The sequence below is a fragment of the Talpa europaea genome, assembly GCF_964194135.1.
Source record: "Talpa europaea genome assembly, chromosome: 10".
Classification (NCBI taxonomy): Eukaryota; Metazoa; Chordata; class Mammalia; order Eulipotyphla; family Talpidae; genus Talpa; species Talpa europaea.
Window position 1 is genome coordinate 24,279,011 of NC_140077.1, and position 19,504 is coordinate 24,298,514.

The 19,504-nt window shown below is 44.5% G+C and overlaps 1 protein-coding gene across 1 annotated transcript in view; it reads left to right on the top strand.

Annotated features, from left to right (window-relative positions):
• The window catches only part of SORBS1 (sorbin and SH3 domain containing 1), a gene marked incomplete at both ends in the record, with an annotated part of 115,844 nt that overhangs the window by 38,588 nt on the left and 57,752 nt on the right, over positions 1-19,504 (top strand). Inside the window, 5 exons of the mRNA XM_084245423.1 lie at positions 1,825-1,994; positions 3,844-3,907; positions 16,435-16,482; positions 16,607-16,736; positions 18,350-18,464. Of these exons, the coding sequence (XP_084101549.1) occupies positions 1,825-1,994; positions 3,844-3,907; positions 16,435-16,482; positions 16,607-16,736; positions 18,350-18,464 (527 nt within the window). The remainder of the gene's footprint in view (positions 1-1,824; positions 1,995-3,843; positions 3,908-16,434; positions 16,483-16,606; positions 16,737-18,349; positions 18,465-19,504) is intronic.

Sequence of the window (19,504 nt, forward strand, 5' to 3'; positions counted from 1 at the left end):
AAACCTTTCTGCCCTCTGATCTTTAGACTTCTCTGTCACCTGATACGCTCCTTCCTCCATGGTGATCTCAATCCCACTTCCTACCCCGCTTCCTCCTCACCCCTTGTCCCCTTCCCTGCAGACTGTCATCAACTCCACTGCCCTCCTGAAATGGCTCCCTCACAGCGGTGACTCTTCTTTAGCCTAATCTAATGCCTCCTCCTCAGCTTCTGTTTCCATGGTGTGTGTTTGTTGTTATTCTTGTTTTAGATGCATTGACCACCCACTTCTTAGAATTCTGTTTTCTCTGATGTCAGTGACACCTCACTGTACCTTTTTGGTTCATCTGCAGTTTGTCTGACAATTCCTGCGTCCTTTGGGCGGTCCTTTTCAGCTTCTCAGCCCATAGCTGTGACTTTTCCTCAGTGACTGACTCCAGCTCTGGACCTCGCTCCCCTCCCTCCTCTACTGACTTTAGCCACCACTTTTGTGCCTGTGGCTCTGGAATCATACTCCTGCCTGGGGTCCACTCCCATATTTCTCCTAGGGCCTCTGGGACATTTCTGCTTAAATATTTTGCCACCTTCTCAAAATTACCTTGTCTCCTGCCTTCTCCAGCCCAGTACCCCACCCTAACTTCTCTGTTTGGATCAGACCAGATTTCCAGGTTTGAAACCTTGGTGCCATCTCTGAGGGAGGCAAGGCAAGAGATGGTTCAGAGGACCAGCAAACACTAGACGAAACCCCAGGTGGCCTGTGCTGGCTGTGTGAGCTCGGATGGGGTCCTTTAACTTCCCTGTGCTTCCTTTAACTGTATGTGTATGCTTAATGGAGGGGTGGTAATATTTTTTTTTTCCATAGGGCTATTGGGAGGATGAACTGAGATAATATAGGGAAAGAGTTTAGCACAGTGCCTGGCACATAGGCAGAGGCCTTGTGCATTTGTTTAGGTGCTGTGTCTCCAGGAGCACCCTTCACTTCCCATTTGACTGAATTCTTCCTCCACGAGGCCTGTCCTGAACCTCAGCTCCTCACCGGAGCTGAATGCTGCCTCCTCTGTCAGTGCTGGCCCTCTTGGTCTTTCTAAGCCCACTGGACTGTAAGTCTCTGAAGGTTCTCCCTTGAGTCCAAAGTATGTAAGTGCACAGCACCAGGCAGGTGCTTAGTCTTGAAGGGCATGGCTTGGGTTAACAGATTATACTAAGTACTTTTACACACTATAGATCACACAAGGTGTGCACACTAGCTCCTGTAACCTCCAATCCTGAATCAAAGAAACTCTAAGGTGCCCCCAGGATTTTACATCTTTCTCAGCAACTTGGCATCAGCTTTCTTGTTAAGTCTTCTCACAACATCACCCAGCATGCCAAGTCCTAGCCCCTGTTTTCAGATGAATAAGTGAAGGCACCGAAAAGTTGAGATTCCCAAGTTAAAACGAAGGCTTTTGATTAATGTTTGGCTACCTCCTTGTGGTTCTACCTGTTTCCTGAGTTTCTAGGACTGCCAGGTTCGCTGGGGTGTCTAGAGCGCCAAATGACATCACTGTAGGGCACATCCCAGGCTGTCAGCACGTTCTTCTAAAGAGCCAGATGGTAAATATTTTAGGCTTTGCGGGTCCTAAGGTTTCTATCACAGCTGCTCAACTCTGCCATTGGCGCTCAAAGGCATGGGTAAAAAGTAGGTAAAGGGATGGTGTGGCTGGGTCATAATTTGCTGACCTCTAAGTGAAATTCTTTCCAATTAGGAATTAGCCAACACACTTTCCCCTGGCTGACTTGTTTTGGGAGTTTTGTTGCTTTGTGGCTATCAGAAGAGCTCCTGCTAACAATGGTTTCCCTTTTTTAGATCCTATATCGGAAAGAAGAGTGGGAGAGCAAAACTCGGCACCAACCCAGGAAAAACCCACCTCACCAGCCAGGACTTCTGAAAAAAAGGCTAAGGATGACAGGCGGGTGGCTAAGAGCGCTCAGGACCTAAGCGATGTTTCCATGGATGAAGTGGGCATCCCACTCAGGGTATGCATGCTGACCTAGAGGTCCCTCTGAAGCTGCGTCTTAAGTCATGATAGGGTGCACCCCTGAGTGTACGTGAACTGCACCCTGGAGGTGCTAAGGCCTCCTGAGAAGGGTCCTCAACACCATCCGTTTTCTCAAAGCTTTGCCCCAGCCCCCTGCACCCTCCTTGGGCTTGGGCTCAGAATGTAGCAGCTGTTCCCAAAGTGTGTGTTAGGTGTCAGTAAGCCTCATGAGAAAAGGGTTTTGCGACTGAATGAATGTCAGAATAAGATGGGTGGAAAAAAGCAGAGGTTTCCTCACAGCAAAACTGAGAGGCCTGGGGCCTGGGTGTGTTATTATGGGGCTATGCTGTAGCCAGTATTTCCCTGTCTGCTGGTGTCCTGAGGAGCATCCTCAGAAATTGCTAGTGCAGGGTTAAGAAACCCTGAGAATGGAGGGCCAGGCTTAGGGTCCCTGTTGACTGCTCAGGAGGAAATGCCCCTGGTTTCCCCACTGGCCAGTGTGAGCAGGTGCCCTTAAGGAATCCACAGCTTGGATTCAGCCTGCCAAGGCCTCCAAGACAGTGGGTCTGGCAGTAGCCCTGCCCCGCTGGCCCTAACGCACAGGAATGCCAGCCTTCTGCTGGCCCTAGGGAATTCCAGGGAAGCCTGACTTGTGAAACTGGGTTAAGGGGAATTTTTTTCTTCTCCATGTGCCCATCCGAACACTGACTATGAATTACCTCTGCAATTTCCACTTAGCAAACCAACTAGTTTGAAGAAGACTTATTAAAAACAGCAGTGGGTTATGACTCAAAAGAGTTGTCTGGTCCCAAGAAATAATAAGTATATAATAGCAATAGTAAGTAGAAAGAGGATTATTGCTGATAGTAATTGCAGCTGCCTTTGCTGAGTACCTTATCTCACGTAAATATCATTTACTCTACAAGGTAGATACTAAAATCATTTCCATTTTATGGATGAAAAAACAGGCATTCAGAGGGATTGTGCTACTTGTCTGGGATTGCACAGCTTGTGGGTGACAGAGCAGCCTGTCCGACTCCCAAACCCATCCCCCTAACCATCCATGGATCCTCCCCTCCCCTCTCAATGGCTCTGTGACCTTGGGCAATTCACTTTGACTTTATGTATTTCATCTCATCTGTAAAATGGGAATAAAAATCTCTGTCCCCCTATTTTATTTTGATCTTAGAAACAGCCCAGTATTGTGGTTAGGAGGAAAACTTTCTGGCACTGGAAGCTGTTTAGCTATGTCTGAATGTATGTGCTATAAGTCTGACCCGATGCAAAGTGACTTAGGTATACTTCTACAGAGTGAGCGGAAATGGAGAAGGACATGGCCTGATAAGCAAAATTTTTTTTAAAGGAAGGAAAAATTTGTTTGTCTTATTGATGTAAAAACATATTTTTTAGTTTTTAACATTTTTTACATCATTTTTCATTTTTGCACAATGTATGCATTTTCATCTTGCTTATAGTATAAGCAAATATTCTTTGTCCCATGTTTCTAGGAGGCTTTAGTCATTTAAATATGAAAAGAGATTCTCAAAATGAACTTTAAAATAATTATATAAGAATGGACACATTTCAAATGGATTCTTCTCCATAGTTTTCAAAATCTACATCCTTTGGGCCAAGTATTGCTTTGCAGATTCAGGTTTGAACCTCCTGGGCTGTTCTCTCTCAAAAGTTTTGCGTTTTCGAAAAAGTTGTCAATATGTGGTCACCAAATATAAAGTATGCTAGTTTTGGTTTCAGATGTTATCCTTTCCATTTTGATTTTATAATCATAAGCAGTCTGAAATGTGCCAAGATTTCCATTTTATTTCATTCTTTGCCTTTTTCTCCAGAACACCGAGAGATCAAAAGACTGGTACAAGACCATGTTTAAACAGATCCACAAACTAAACAGAGGTACTGATTTTCATTTGTAGAATCTGTACGGTGTTAATTGTTGTGATGAGAGTCTAAACTCGCCTCACCAGGGTACCAGAGGCTGGGCCCTGCGGCTTGACCTCATTGGCACTGGCCTGCCTGCGCCCAGCCACACACCTTTAGAGCGGAGGAGGGTAGGAGCGCTTGTGCACCTGCCTCGCCTATGGGATTTGAGGTCAGCTCTCAAGTCCTCCCTCCCAGATGTTGTGGGATGCAGCAGGCTGAACCCAGCCCTCTGCCTGTGCTCCAGCATCTGCCTGCCTGGGCATAAACTGCTTCAAGTCCCGCCTGCTTCCAGCTTTCAGTGCAGCTCCCTGTGTCGGCCCCTGACTACTTTGTAAGCAGAGCAAGTTAGGAGTGCACTGCTCTGGGCTTAGAAATCTGTTTCACCTGGATTCAGTGCCCCCAGCACTCATGTGACCTTGGGCCAATCACATACCTCGCTGGTTTGTCCTGCTTCCCTTCTGCCTAGGGGCTTTGCAGCGTTGGAACATATTCTGCCTTGTGAAGTAGAAAACATGGTGCACCTGGAAGGAGGTGTTAAGATGAAAAATAATCTTCCCTATCAGGCTGGAGGGAAGCACTTCCAAATCAGAGCCCCCGGGGCTGTCGGCAGGTGGGGCGAGCAGCATGGCGGGGGAAGCCCATCCCCGCACACACCCTAGGTCCATGCTCCACAGGTCATGACTCCACCAGCTCCTCCCCGCCTGTGCTGCCGTCATCTGACAGGCAGGGACGCAGTGGCGCCGTGGAAAGGATACTTCTCCTCCCACAGGCAGAGCATCCTGTCCTTCCCTGTGGCCAAATCCAGTCTGGCCGCCTGGCACCGATGACACATGGAGGCAGGGGAAAGCATTCTGGTCCCTGTTGACCTAAGCCACAAATAACCAGCCTCTGAGGCCAGCTAATATCTCTTTAATTAGCTTTTGCCCTGTTCAAGATGATCCTGGCTGTGCCCTGCTTCGAACTGTTTCAAATGGTTGAGACGCTCAGTGTTTACCATTTCTGCGCCAAGGGTAAATCCACTACAGTTGGGTGGGTGATCGCAGTCATTTGGCCAGGCCAAATGCTGGGTCTCTGATAGGTGGCGTCAGGTACACTGGTCACCTCCTAAGGCCAATGCCTACCTCCTCCAGCAATCTGCGTCTGTCTCAACTTTAGGCCCAGCTCTGCAGCTCAATGCCGAGACACAGGTGCACTCTGCCCCTCGGGCAACACTGGGCCTCTCATATATTATAGCTATTAACGCAACCTAAATTACAGGTTCTAAATATAACTACCTGCCCCGATGGTAGGCAGAGGTCTTTGAAAAAATTAAGAATCCACTTGTCTGCTATGATTCTAATATCTGTAGCACAAACTTTAATTTTTAAAGAAACCATTTTATGGTACTGTTTTTATTATACACTATTAGCATATTTAATATTTTTGCCTATAAAAGGCGAAAACTTGAAGCTTTGTGCTGTCTCTTGCTCACTGGAGCCTGTATATGTGGAATTATTTGTGTAAGATGAGAAATGTTATTGTCTCTTTAGATGTGTCTCAGTAATTCAGGCAAAAGGACTGGATTTTTTAAAGCATTTTGAATTTCTTTCATATCATCAATGAAGCTTAGAATGTTCCAAAAGGAGCCTGAATTGTGTGTAGATTCCTATTCGTTCATTCTCTCCATTTGTATCTTCCTCTATTCTCTCTTCCAAATCTGCTCCTCTGCCTAGACACTCCTGAGGAAAACCCCTATTTCCCTACGTACAAATTCCCTGAACTTCTTGAAATCCAGCAAAATTCTGAAGGTACCATAAACTTAGACAGTATAACTTGTCCTAGCCTTACATTAATTCTTGTAGTTCCACTATAGGACAAGATTTGGCTTTTAGATTTTGTTTTTATAGTCGTTTTTGGTTGGTGAACATTTTATTTTGCTCATTTGCATGATGTGCCATATTAAAATTAACTAAGACCGTTCTAATTCATTAATCTATTTTTAAGTGTGATGCCCGTGTGCTTTAATAACACTAAAATAGGTAATCATTTGAAATAGTCATCACTGGGAACTTGCTAGTTCCTCCTCTTTGTGGTGGGTAGTTTCAAAATCCACTGCTTTTCTCTGCTACAGAAGACAATCCTTATACTCCTACCTACCAGTTTCCTGCATCTACTCCTAGTCCTAAATCTGAAGGTAATTAAAGGAAAATCATGTGCCTCTCTGTCGATGCTATTACTTTCTTTTCACATTGGGGTTTTTCGTGGTGGCTAAGGGCTGTCTCCCCCTCATTTGCTTCCCTTTAACCTTGCACTTTGTGGTGGTGTCCTGCTCCTTGCTGACTGTAATACTAGAGTCTACCCAGATGATGACTTAATCTTATTCCCTTCGAGTGTACATGACTAATGGGGTAGCTGATGGCCGCTTAGTTTTAATGCTATGCACCTGTGGGGCTCTGGGAACAGCTGCCTGTACCCAACTACCCTGGCTTTGTATTGATGATGGTCACAGGGTGCTGGTGGCAGGGCTGTGACTCAGGAGCTGAGTCATTATGACTGATGGGCAGGAGGTAGATGTGCCAGCTGTCAACAAGAAAATGTCCCAGTTCCTAATTTTTCAGTAGACCCGTCTTGTTGTGGACCCGCAGGGTGTATCTCCTTGATAAGAAATTCACAGAGAGGGCCTCCCTGGTGGCGCAAGGGATTAAGCACCGCACTATGAAGCAATTTGTAGCCTCTGCAGCACGAGTTCGATCCCCAGCTGGCCAGGGAACAACCCACTTGGCACAGCAGACCTCTCCTGTCTCACCCACCTCTCCCCTCAGCAGTGTATTTCAGTCAGTCTGCCTGTTCTGTTCACCATTCTGTCTGGTGAATCCTTTCATCCCCCCTTACCCTGTATCTCTGGCCTGTACCCCACTCTTATATGCATAATTAAATAAATCCTTAAAAAAATTAAAAAGAAAATTAAAAAAAAAATTCACAGAGAGTGCCTCCCCAGTGGCACAGCGGCTTGAGCACAGCACTGTGAAGCTGTCCACAGCCTCTGCAGCATGGGTTTGAGTCCCGGCCGGCCAGGGAGATTCCCACATGGCACGGCAGACCTCTCCTGTCGCACCCGCTGCTCCCCTCAGCAGTGCTTTCAATCTGTCTGCCTGTTCTCCCAGCTTTGTCTCTGGTGAATTCCCTCACCCTCCTGCACCTCTGGCCTATACCCCAGCTATTATATAAATAAAAAAATAAATCTAAAAAAAATAAAAGGTATTAAAAAAAAAAAGAAATTCACAGAGAGGTAGGCAGGGCAGTCATGGTGGGAGATGACTCTTGAAAATAAAGGTTTTGACCATACTAGAAAGCATTTCACAAAAGAACTGTTAGGTATTTAGAACTGCTAAGAGGTATTCTTTTAAGGGACAAAAAAAGTCTGGTATCAAAGGTTCTAAAAGTTGAGTTGAGGCAACACACTGCGTAGTATCCTAGCCCCACGGATTGTCTGAGCTTTAGATTCATGACCCAGAAATGGGAGTGGATGAGGTACACAAGAGGCAATTTCATTAAATGTTTTTCTAGGATGAGATGTTGAGTGCTATGAACTTGGTGCATTCAAAAGGCACATTCACGTGATGTGCCATGCACTATCCTTAGAACTGAGGACAGAGCTATGGAAAAGACATGTCTTCTGTTCTCAGAAGTTCGCAAGTGGTAGGACATTAGGGAAGACCACTCATTGTACCTTGTCCGGTATGGGGTAGTTGCAAGAACATGTATCCAGGCCACTGAGTACCTTACTGGCACACAGTAGGTCCTCAGTAAACAACTGGAAAGTGCTAATGAGTACAGGTTTGTCACCATGGAACCAGAGTGCTTTCTAGGCACAAGCCCAGGACCACAAACACCTTAGTGTTGCTCTGCTCTAATTAGCCCAGCAAAACATCCCAGATGGCTGTCTCAGCACCGAGCAAGCCACCCACTCAGTCCTTCACAAAACTTTTATCCATCATTTAGCATAGGTGAGATGACACTTTAGGATGTGTTGGATACAGTTTTAGTTAAACCATATTCCCTTTTTTGGTTTCCCTGTGAAGTGCTAGTTAGTTCCTAACCTTTCGTGCCTGGGGCCTATTTTTGTTTTGTTTTGTTGTGTGTGTGTTTTTTTTAAAGATTTATTTATTTATTTATACAAGCACTGGGTGCAGTCAGAAGTGCGGGAGGGTGAGAGAATTCACCAGAGCCAGAATGGGGAACAGAACAGGCAGACCTACGAAATACACTGCAAGGGAACAGTGGGCATGGCAGGAGAGGTCTGTGTACCATGTGGGACCCTCGCAGGTGGCCGGGATCGAACTGGCGCTGCAGAGGCTGCGGGCAGCTTCGCAGCCCAGCGCTCAACTGCTGCGCCACCAGGGGAGGCCCATGGGGCCTATTTTGAACAAAAGGAAAGTCTTCCATATAAATCCAGATTTTAAAAAATTAAAATCTGTTGATTTAATTTTCACCAGTGACTTCCTCGCAGCCAACAAGAGCCTGTTGGCTGTGAGATAACCTAGACTTTTTATCTTGGATTGCTGATTATACTCTTTCAGAACCATCATTTAAGAAAGAAACAACCCATTGGTTTGGATGACAGAGATTTGGGGGGGTCATTTTAACTAAATTTAGTTTTTGATTTGTGCATTATTTGTACTTGAGGAATGCAACCCATTCATAAAAGAGGGTGTCCTTTAGGGAAGATATCTCAGGCACAGCCTGCCAGGAAGCATAGGTGTGGTCAGAGGAAGATCTACCTGGAGAGCCTTGGCGGGGAGTGGTGACCCCTGTGGGACTGAAAGAATGCCCTAGGCCTCTCCCAGGTCTCACAGCAGCTTTCATGTCAACCTGGCTATGGACCTCAAGATTGGGCTTTGTGGCCTCACATGCAGAGCTGCCTGTCATCTGCTGCCACACTCAGCAGCCCTGCCTGACAGTGACGATTTGGTCACATCAAGTCAGGCACAAGAGGCAACTAGGGTTATTTTGCCTAGAATCCTAAACAGTAAGAGATGACATGCTAACTTCTGACCCATAATTTAGGAAGCAGATCTTAGTATTTTTTTTTCAAAGACCAAAAAGAAAGAGTCTTAAAAGGATGAAAAGGAAAAAATTAGATTGGACATAAAAAATGCATAATAACCAAGATGATTAAACTTTAGTGCAAATTTTTAAGATCCCTGGAGATCTTTTTAAAATAGAGTAGATTCCAGCTGTCACACATCCCCCCTCCCTAGGTGACAGACCCAGACACAGATCACTGATGTATTCAACTAGGGGGAGGCTTTTTACAAATGAGTGAAAGGTCTTAGGTCACTTTAAAGAATTTTGATTTATGTATTTAGGGGATAGGAGATTCTCTACTCTGTGTTGAGGTTGCCTGTGGGCTACAAGGGCTTCCTCAGCCCTGCCCTCGGTGCCACTCCATCCCCAGGCACTGCACACCTTTCTTCACCCTGGAAAGACCCATAAGCATCAAAGATTAGCACCCAGCAGAGCCTCTGGCCATAGATAGTAAGGAGTGTAAAAAAGCAGCTTAACTGAGAAATGTGCGCTATCATTCCGGGGTCTAACCCCTGGGGAGGGAGCAGACTGTTGTTGCTGCTGATTTTGTTTTGTTTCATTTGAATTCAGAATTTGAAATGAGCATTATTTCTAATAAACCTATCAAAACTTAGCCTCAGGGATGCTTCCTCTAGTGCTACTAGTTTACACAGTATAAAAACGATATTTCTGAGTGTCTCAAAGCTGATCCTCCTCAATAGTGAAGGACTTTGAAAGCTTGTTTATGCCAGTTTAGTAGACCTCTTTTCTTTCCAACTACAGTGAAAAAGTAAACTTTTGGCCAGACATTCAGGAGATAGAGTTCTTATATCTTTTTTAAAAGATTTATTTATTTATGCATACAAGAACTGGGGTACAGGCCTGAGGTATGGGGGAGTGAGAGGATTCACCAGAGACAGAGCGGGGAACAGAACAGGCAGACTGACTGAAATACACTGCTGAGGGGAGCAGTGGGCGAGTCAGGAGAGGTCTGCTCTGCCATGTGGGTAGCTCCCGGCCGGGGATCGAACTTGTGCTGCAGTGGCTGCAGATAGCTTCCTAGGTTGCATCTTAACCCCTTGCACCACCAGGGAGGCCCGAGTTTTTATATCTTAATGAAATCTAAAATGTACTTTTAAAGAAACTTATAAACTCCAGCAAGGATCAGTCATTTTATCTTCTTGTAGTCTTGAGACCACTGTATAGGACAGGAGTGGTGTTACCTTATAATTATTCCTTATTTGTGGGGCTAGTTGGGAGGGATTGGGGCTAGGAAATTTGGGAGGAGTAGAATAGATTCAGGACTTATTTGCTGTGATTTCACTACATACCTAGCCGCTAGAAAGATTATCAAAAATAAAAATAGATCATTGAAAATAAACTATTATTAAATAAGTTATTTCCTTTGGAAATAACTTTTAAAGTAAGACTAGTAAGCAAATGAGTTTTCCTTTATTTTTTTCCAACCTTTACTTTTTTCCACCTTTTCCTCTCCATCATTCCTCTCTGAGTCAAAGCTGCTTGTCTGGGAATTACACCCCACTTCCTCATGTAGTGGGAGAAGCCACTATATCAGAAAGCTTGGGGAGCATGGGCAATGTTGTTAGAGAGTAGTGTCAGCCCAGCCTCTGCTGCTCCCAGACTGTGGACAGGCTGCTGGGAGGGTCTCCTCCAGGCTGCTGGAGGGTGCCCATGGTCTCTTCCCCAAGCAGGAAGGAGAACAAGCTGTGGAGAAACATTTTTGGAAATGCAGCCACTGCCTGTCCCCCTGCTCCCTGCCTGAGGAAGCAGCAGTGTAGGGTGACCAGCACCTCGACAGCTCACGACGGTAGCGCCATTCATAGCAATAGTCATGGCCACCACTGCAGTGACCCCATTTGTGACAAACACAAGGCTCCACACTGAGTTTGGTGATCTCATTCCCGTGCTCCCAGCAACCCCCTGAGGGGAGTCCTCACTTTCTCAGAGAAGTGTTAAGGATCAGAAAGATTAAGTAATTAATGCAAGATTACACAGTAAGTGCCAGAGCTGGAGTTCAAACCCGGGTGCCCCACATGGACTTGTACTTACTCTGTTCTACTGCTCTCTGCATGAACCATTTCCCTTCCTTGCTACTCTCTGTGTTCTTAGTCACCCCCTTGCCGAGGGCCTGCTGGCGCCGGGCTCCAGTCTTCCAGCTTGCCCTACTTATGAGTCAGCCATCCTTCCCTCAGCTGCATCAGCATCTCCCTACAATGGGGTGTGGGAATATGTAGTTAGCAAAGCTCTCCAAGTAATTCGACTCAGGGCCAGAATTGAGAACCAAATGGAAGATGTTTTCAAATGATGCCTCAGTATCCACAGCAAAACCAAATAAGTGGTGTGTGACTTCCAGCTCCATGGCCCACGAGAACCCATTTGGCTGGGTCAGGGTAAAGGGCTGTCAGCCAGAGCTGAAGTCCCAGAGACCAGCTTCCCCTTCGCTTCCAAGGCTGGCAAGTTGGTGATGGCCACTGCCCCCTCCTGGTGAAGTGACTCAGGATCCCACCTCTGGGCATTGCCAGCTTGTGGTGACCGGTCTCTTCATAGTGGTTTGTTTCCTTGAGCTTTTTCCTTATTCCTAGATGAGGATGCACTCAGGCTAGTGTTTGAGGAGGTGAGTTTTCCCAGGCACATCTATATTTGAGTTAAAATATTCTTCTACTGGCCTTACAGGATTTCTAAGAATAGCCTTATTTTGCTTGAGTTCAAGAAAATATAGTTCTATTGTGAAGATGCCTGGCCAGAATCTGTGCCTCCTGCCCGAAACTCCCACTCAGCCAGCCCAGAGGAGGGGCTGAACCGCCCCGTCACCTTTGCTCCCCTAACTGGAGCTGCCCAGAAGGTCTCTGCCTGGCAGCTGTAGAAGTCTTTCACTGGCCTGCAGGACAGTGCAGAGACAGTAGCAGTCACTCCCTTCCCACCACGAGCTCCAGAAATGCCACGGGAGGTGAGGACGGTGAGTCTGCCCCAGCCCTCTGGTCTTTGCAAGCATTCACCCCTTTCCTTTCCACCTCACTCTCTCCTGCTCTTTCAGAGTCTATTTTTCCCGCACATCTGTTTTCTGTAGCTACTCTGGACTCTATATTGATCTTTCGTCTTTTAAAATTTGATTGCCTTTAACCAGAACATAACTTCGCGAATCTTTCCTAAGCTCCTGGCTGTTCCTAACCATCCTACCATTTCCCTTTTTGCTTATTTTTCCTCTCCAGTCCTGCCCAGGCTTCGTGCCAACCTTTGCATCTCTCTCTCTTCATTTGTGGCGTGTGTATCTATCTTGACCCCTTTATAGCCTTTCTCTTCCTAAGTGTGTGGAATCAAGCAGGAGAAGGAATTAATTTAAGCAGTAAAAAAAAATTGTGAGCCTTTGGTATTAGGAAATTGAGCCATTAGTGTTAGAGAAAAAATAATCTTAAGTTAAAGGGCCTAAAAATGCATAAAATTGAAATTTAACTGATAACAGGCAAGCCAGTAGGCAAATACTGCTTTTTTGCCTATCATCCCATTTTTCAGTTACATACTGTAAGTAGATCAACTGTTGTGTACAAGTACTTTCTCCATTGGCTTTAAGACTGATATAAATTCTCAAAAACAAACCCAGAAAGGGGCTTTTTTTAGAGGTTCATTTAAAGTCACTGTGGTTGAAAAGGCAATTATGTGCCTCCTGGCAGTTATAGGAGAGTAGTTGTCCCCAAATTGAGCTCCTAGGGACAGATTGACAAAGAGGAATCATTGGTGTGGAAACCTCAGAGCCCAGTGGGGGCCTCCGGGGCCTAGAAGTAAGTTGTTCACCATGACTCAATCCCACTTAGTTTTGGGGCTTCTTGGAAGTCACTGGCACAGAAAGTCCTGCCAAGCTTGGATGTTTGCTGTTGGGACTGTGAGGGGAACAGGGAGCATGTTGGCTCCATCATGAGCAGGAATCACAAGGTCCCAGCTCAGCTGAGCCCACCGTGGCGTAGTTTTAAAGGACCCCTGGAAAAATGAAGCAGGATTTCAGACACAGACAATGTCTACATATCCAGACAACTTGGAAAGCATTTCAATTAATGTCTGCACTGTGATGGAAACATATGCTCCATTTGGGCAGCTCTTGGTATAGAAATAAGAAGTGTGACCCTAATGCCCAACTTCCCCATTCATTGGTAACTGACTTCATACCCACCGACCTTCGTATGGACTTAGCTTGCCAGGAAAGTTTGCAAGTGGTACCAAATGGGAGATACAGCGAGAGTGACTCAGCTTTACTCTTTGTTCCTGAAGACCAGCAGGAGGAAAACTAGAAGTATGGTTTGGGTAACTCAGAAAACTTGCCTTGGTGTCATCACCAAGTTGGGGGTGATGCAGAAAAATAGGGCAAAGGCTTTGAGGACTGGGAGTCCCTCCAGTCAGCACTGCTGGGCTTGACTTGAGTTTCAGAACAACACCTCCCTGCCTCTTCCATAATAAAGACTGTAATGTAGTAGCCACAATTGTTGACAGGATTGAGCTCATGGGACTAGGGGCAGACAACAATAGAACAGATAACCATCCCCACCATAGAGCTTCCAGGGGGCAGAGAGAAGGGGGCTCAGACCTTAAATCCATTCCTGCTGTGTCTCTTTCTCACTGTGGGGCTAAGCACAGATTCCTTAATCTCCCTGGGCCTTAATTTCCTTGTCTATATGGTGAGATATTTATGTATCTTCTAGAGTGGTTTTGCAAGGCTTAGATGAGGTATTAGTAAATTATCAACTGCCACTAGGCACTTAATAATGCGAGCTGCTGTTATTATTCTTTGTAAGTATAGGTAAAATTTCCATTAGATTTGCAAGACATACATAAAAAATTAAAGGAATAAATTGCTTTATTTATCCCCTGGGATGACCCTAATTGCCAAAGTTCAGATGAATGCACACAACTTCAGTTTGTCCTTTCAAAAGTCAATAAACTGAAAACCGTGTATCAGACCCAGATCCTGTGGACACCATGAAGAATGAAGAGCTTGTTCCCTCCCAGATGCCCCTGCCCTGTTACCCCTGGGTGGTTGTGGTTGATTTTCCCACTTACACCGGATGAGAAATAGCTTTAAGCACATTCAGTCACTGAGGTTGCTCTGTTGCCTTCATTCCCCCATCTTTTCTACTTCTGTTTTTCAAAATACGTAAGTTGTTTCACTCCCTAAGTTGTGCTATTTTTTCCCATCTTCTAAGAACTATTTCTCCTTTTCCAACATCTTCTAGAATTCCACATTTGAATGCTCTAGGGAGAAAGTTTTTTTTAACACCCTAGGTTTTTTTTTTTTTTAAATGTTTGAATATTTATTTATTTATTTATTTATTTATTTATATATTTTTAGAGTAATTGACCTTATAACCTTGTGATTTTTTTTTAAAGATTTATTTATTTATACAAGCACTGGGTACAGTCAGAAGTGTGGGAGGGTGAGAGAATCAGAGTGGAGAGAGTCAGAGTGGAGAGTAGAGCAGGCAGACCAGAGTCAGAGTGGAGAGCAGAGCAGGGAGACTGATGAAGTATACTGCTAAGGGGAGCAGCAGGTGGCAGGAGAGGTCTGTGCGCCATGTGGGACCCTCACCCAGTGGCCGGGGATCGAACCAGTGCTGCAGAGGCTGTGGGCAGCTTCGCAAGCCAGCACTCAACCGCTGTGCCACCAGGGAGGCCCTAAATGTTTGAATATTTAAGGCCATTTTCTCCCCATTTGCCTTTTACCTCAAGAGCCTACCTAGTTGTAGTTAGAAATTAACCCATACTTTATCATCTACCAGTAGGCTGCAATTTCTCTATGATTCAAAAATATTTGGGGTTTTGAATTAAAATACTAGGCTGGATTTTAAGCAGTACATGCATGGGTTCTGCAGCTAATTTTCCATCTGACTGTCATTTTACCAATCAGATCCCTGCAGTCAAAGCTGATTTTTTTTCTTTGACATTATGACATCTTTTCAGTACAGTATTCAGAGTTGTGTCAAAAAAAAAATAAAAAAAAAACAGGCAACATAAATTAGATCAGTACTTCAAAATATTTATGGTTAAATTAGCTTCCTTACTCAGTTTATAACAGGGAAAGACTTGCTATGTTGGTAGAAGGACCTTAAGTCATGTTTAACTTTGATATTGACTGATTCATATCCTTAAAGCAAAAGAGGGAGGGAGGGAGAGAGAAAGAGGGAAGGATCCAGTTGTTACCTGATGCATTTCCTTTATTTCATCTTGAAGAGACCAGCGACAAATAAAAATGGAGAGAGGAGAGGAGGGAATAGGTAGGGGCTATGGGTAGACGCTGTCCAAATTTGAATAATACTTTGCTCAGAATAATATTGTTAACTTTATTTACATTTCATAAAACTTCATGACCTTTTCTGCTCATACTTAAAACTATTTGCATAGAGATAAGGACTTGATTAACACTTAATCATTAACATATTATATTGGATTCTTTGACTTACCTTCTCACTTTAGTTCATATGCTTTGTTGGAGTTGTTGCAGAGTTAAGGGAAGGAGTGGGTTCTTTGTTCCATATCTATGAAGTCTGATTCCAGGTCAACAAGAGGTTAGAGACTGGGAAAGGCTGTTTTAGCCCCAAGTCTTGTTAGAGAAATGCTCTGGAGAGATCCCTGTGGGTGGAACCAGCATTTTCAGGACAGCCCCAGTTTAGAGAACTGTTCCCTGGGTGTGCCATGAGGGGATCAGATCTTGACTCAGTGCTGCGAGTCTTCGAGCCCCAGTGTTCAGCCTTTTCGGGCTGCCCGGCCCTGGAGATCCATCTCACACCATGAAAACCCTGTGAGTGTGGTTTGTTTCAGTCACAGTTTAGACACACACCTGGAGCAGCACCTTTGCTGAGCAAACCATATAACCACATCTGCCACGGGCATGTGTCTTCTAAGGAAAGAAAGAAACCAGGTTGAAGTGGAATCAAAATGAATGATTGGGGGCTTCCTCAAACTGTTTCCTTCGTGGCAGAACCACTTAAAAATTGTCTATGGAACCTTAGCATATTAAACGGTCCCAGCAGAGGTGGGGAGCTAGAAACCCCACCTCTGGGCCTCCCCATCCATGTAGTCACAGGCCTTTTTGCACTCATCAGGCTAGACCAGCTGCTTCCAACTCAGCCTGCTGGGAACCCTGGGTTCCAGCTTTGGCTGTAGAAACGAGGACGGTCTTGGGCTTTTTGTCCCCTTGCTTTGCTTGGTGGCAGGTTGGCAGTCACTCCCGGGTGTTGTGAATGAACCCCTGGGCCGCAGGCCTGCGGTCCTCTTTGGTGAGGTGGGCTCCTTTCCAGTGGGGTTTGCTGTGGGGTAGCTTCCAGTGCTTGATCCTCTCCGCGGGCTCCCTGTGTGGCTGGATTCCAGTGCAGGGCTGTGACGGGGACACGTCACTTGGTTCTCTGACCTTATCCAGATTCCTCCTGATTACACTTTGTTTTGTTCAATAGATGATGATTCAGATCTGTACTCTCCTCGATACTCCTTTTCTGAAGACAGTAAGTGATTTAGAATTTCCTGCTTGTGGGGGAGGAAAGGATGGTGATGGGTGAGGGAAGACATCTCCCTCTTTTCAGTTTTTATCGGTTTTAAAGGTCTTTTGTACGCACTTTCCTTCTCCAGCAAAATCTCCTCTTTCTGTGCCTCGCTCAAAAAGTGAAATGAACTACATTGATGGTGAGAAGGTGGTTAAGAGGTCAGCCACACTTCCCCTTCCGACCCGCTCTTCCTCACTAAAATCTAGCCCAGAAAGGTAAGTGCTCCCTTGTCCACAGTAAGCTTGTGATTTTCAGTTGTCATACACAACTTTCCAGTAAAGTATAATCTCTCCTCCTGCCACATCAGCAGCTTTGGGCCCAGGAGTTGGAGACCTGATTTGAATCTCTGTTCTGTTGCCTGTTAGCCATGATTTACTCTTCCATATTTCAATGTCCTCATCTGTAAAACGGGGCAAACCTTGCTTTGATAGGGGATGTTTGCAAGGTTAAAATGAGATGATGTGTATAACGTTTCTAGTAATTCCTGGCTCACAGTATGGGCTACACTCATGTTGGCTACAATATCATCACATTTTACCTTTTCTCCAGAGAAATCTTGGCTGTAAGATTTGTTGTGTTTTCATACTCAGCATGCATACTGATGGGCCCCTAGCAGAAAATGTACTTTAAAAGTGAAGCTACACATTTTAACATGTTCATTTATGCAACACATTGTTAAGACAGAAGGCTAGGCTCAGACTGCTTCTCATGATGACATTAGTCATCGCTTATTGCCTGCACTGAATGACTTGATTTTCTCTTATTGAATTCTTATGCACAGTGGAGCCGTCTTCTTAACGCTGTCTGTACTGGGGTCTCATGCATTTCCCAGCTCCATCTCCAACCACTTCTCCACACAAAAAAAGACTAGCCAAACTAAATTTTTCCTTAAATATACACTCAGTTTCATACCTACATACCTTTTCCATCTTCACAGACAAATGAATGCCTGTTTTTAAAGCCCCACGCATATTTAAGTGGCATCTACCTGATGAGTTTGATGATTAATTTAAAGGGAGACTGGGCATGCCCGTAAATCCATGACCAGTGCATTCATCAGTATCTCTGTGCAAGATGAGCCAGATGTTATGGAGGAATTCAAGCATAGATTATTCATTGCCCCTGCCATAAAAAAATTAATATAAGTACAGTGTAAAAATGTAATCACTTACATGTATAAAAATTGCTGGCAATATTCAATATCCTGCATCCTCTGGAACCCATCAGGGGATGCCTGCTTCAGTATCTGTGCCCAAGGCTTTGGTGTTAAGTGTGGAATAGGGAAGAACATATGAAAATAGCAAATAACATTTATTGAGTAATTAGTGGGGGCCTGGTGCTCTGCTAAGTGATTCACAGGTACTACCTCATTTAACCCTTCAGATGAGGAAGGTGAGGCAGCCAAAGGTCAAGTGCTTGGCCTAGACCCCCTGGCAGCAAGGACTGAAGCAGAGCTCTCAGCCACAGCTCACTGGCTCCCGAGCTGTGTTCTCTGTCACTGCACTAGCATGAGTGGGAAGCACAGACATGTTTAGGGTATGAAAGTAGAGCACAGTGAAGGATTTTTCGAGAGCAGGTGTTGTTGCTTCTTTCTCCATCCCTTCTTCTCTTCTCTGCTTCCTGGTGTCCAGTTTTGAGCAGAGAACACCTCAAGCCTTTTATGAAACGAACACAGAGATTTAACTGATTGTTAAAAGCTTCACCCTGAGTCTGATTCTATGCTTCGGATATAAAAAAATTCCTTGATTAGACTATTGTTAGCGAAAGTCAGAGCGTGTCGGATGCCACTTTTCATGAAAATAGCTCTAATAGGATTTTCTTTCTATAGAAACGACTGGGAGCCCCCAGATAAGAAAGTGGATACAAGAAAATACCGTGCAGAGCCCAAAAGCATTTACGAATATCAGCCGGGCAAGTCCTCCGTTCTGAGCAACGAGAAGATGGTAATGTGCTTATTCAAGTTCTTTTGTCTCCCCCTCCATGCTCTTTAATCCAGATGCATTGTGCACTTGGGTTACGTTCTGTCTCCCTTGAGATAGATTTGCTTTGTTTAGAAGACAATGAAGAAAAAATGAAGTATTTTTAACCCTTCTCTTTTTTGCAGGTGTTCATAAAATAAGTTCAGCTTTGAAAGAATCCTCTTATTGTGGCTTTGTTGCCTTTTTTGTGCATGATTTTAACTCATTTTAATTTTCCTACTAATGTAAAGATTGATTCTGATGTTGTCTTTATTTAAACATTAACCATTAATTTATCAGGCTTATGACTAACTGGGTTAAAGTCAGTTTTTGTGAGTGACTCTTATATGAAGATGCATCAATTTTGGAGAAGTTGCTACTGCGTCACTAACAGCTAAATAATTATGATATTATGATTTGGGAAAAAAAAGCCTCAGGATGTTAGATTATGTCTTTTTGGAGTCTCTTTTCTGACAAGTGCAATATTGAGCGCTGATTTCCTATTCAATCTGATTTATGGTTCCCAACAGAAGTTCACCTCTCCAAGCAACTTAGGTGGGGAAAATGGCCTATAAGGGCATAGCAGACACCCAGGGAAAGCAGCCTTTTTTGTAAAACAGGGATTTTTACAAACTGCTTAGTTTCATACCTGCCAATCGTATTTCCTTTTATTCACCCCTCATTTGAAAATCTGGTTCAGAATTCTGATCATGGTTAAAGGGATTCTCTCACGTTCCATAAACATTGCAGCCCTCCTGCCGTGCCAGCAGGATGGAATTATCATGCTGGGGATTGGTTTTTATTAATCTGCTGTTACCACACTGAGTTCAGAACAAGCAGACCTGAAATGCAGGTTCAAATTATTTTCCCTCCACCTCTTCTGCTCTACATGTTACTAAAGAATAATTGATTTGACTTTTACTGAAATAATAATGCGACATCTTTAAAAGCACTAAGGGATTCATTATTTTAGTTAGAGAAAAAGGTCAACAGTTCACAGAAATACCTTAGAATAGTCATTCTTC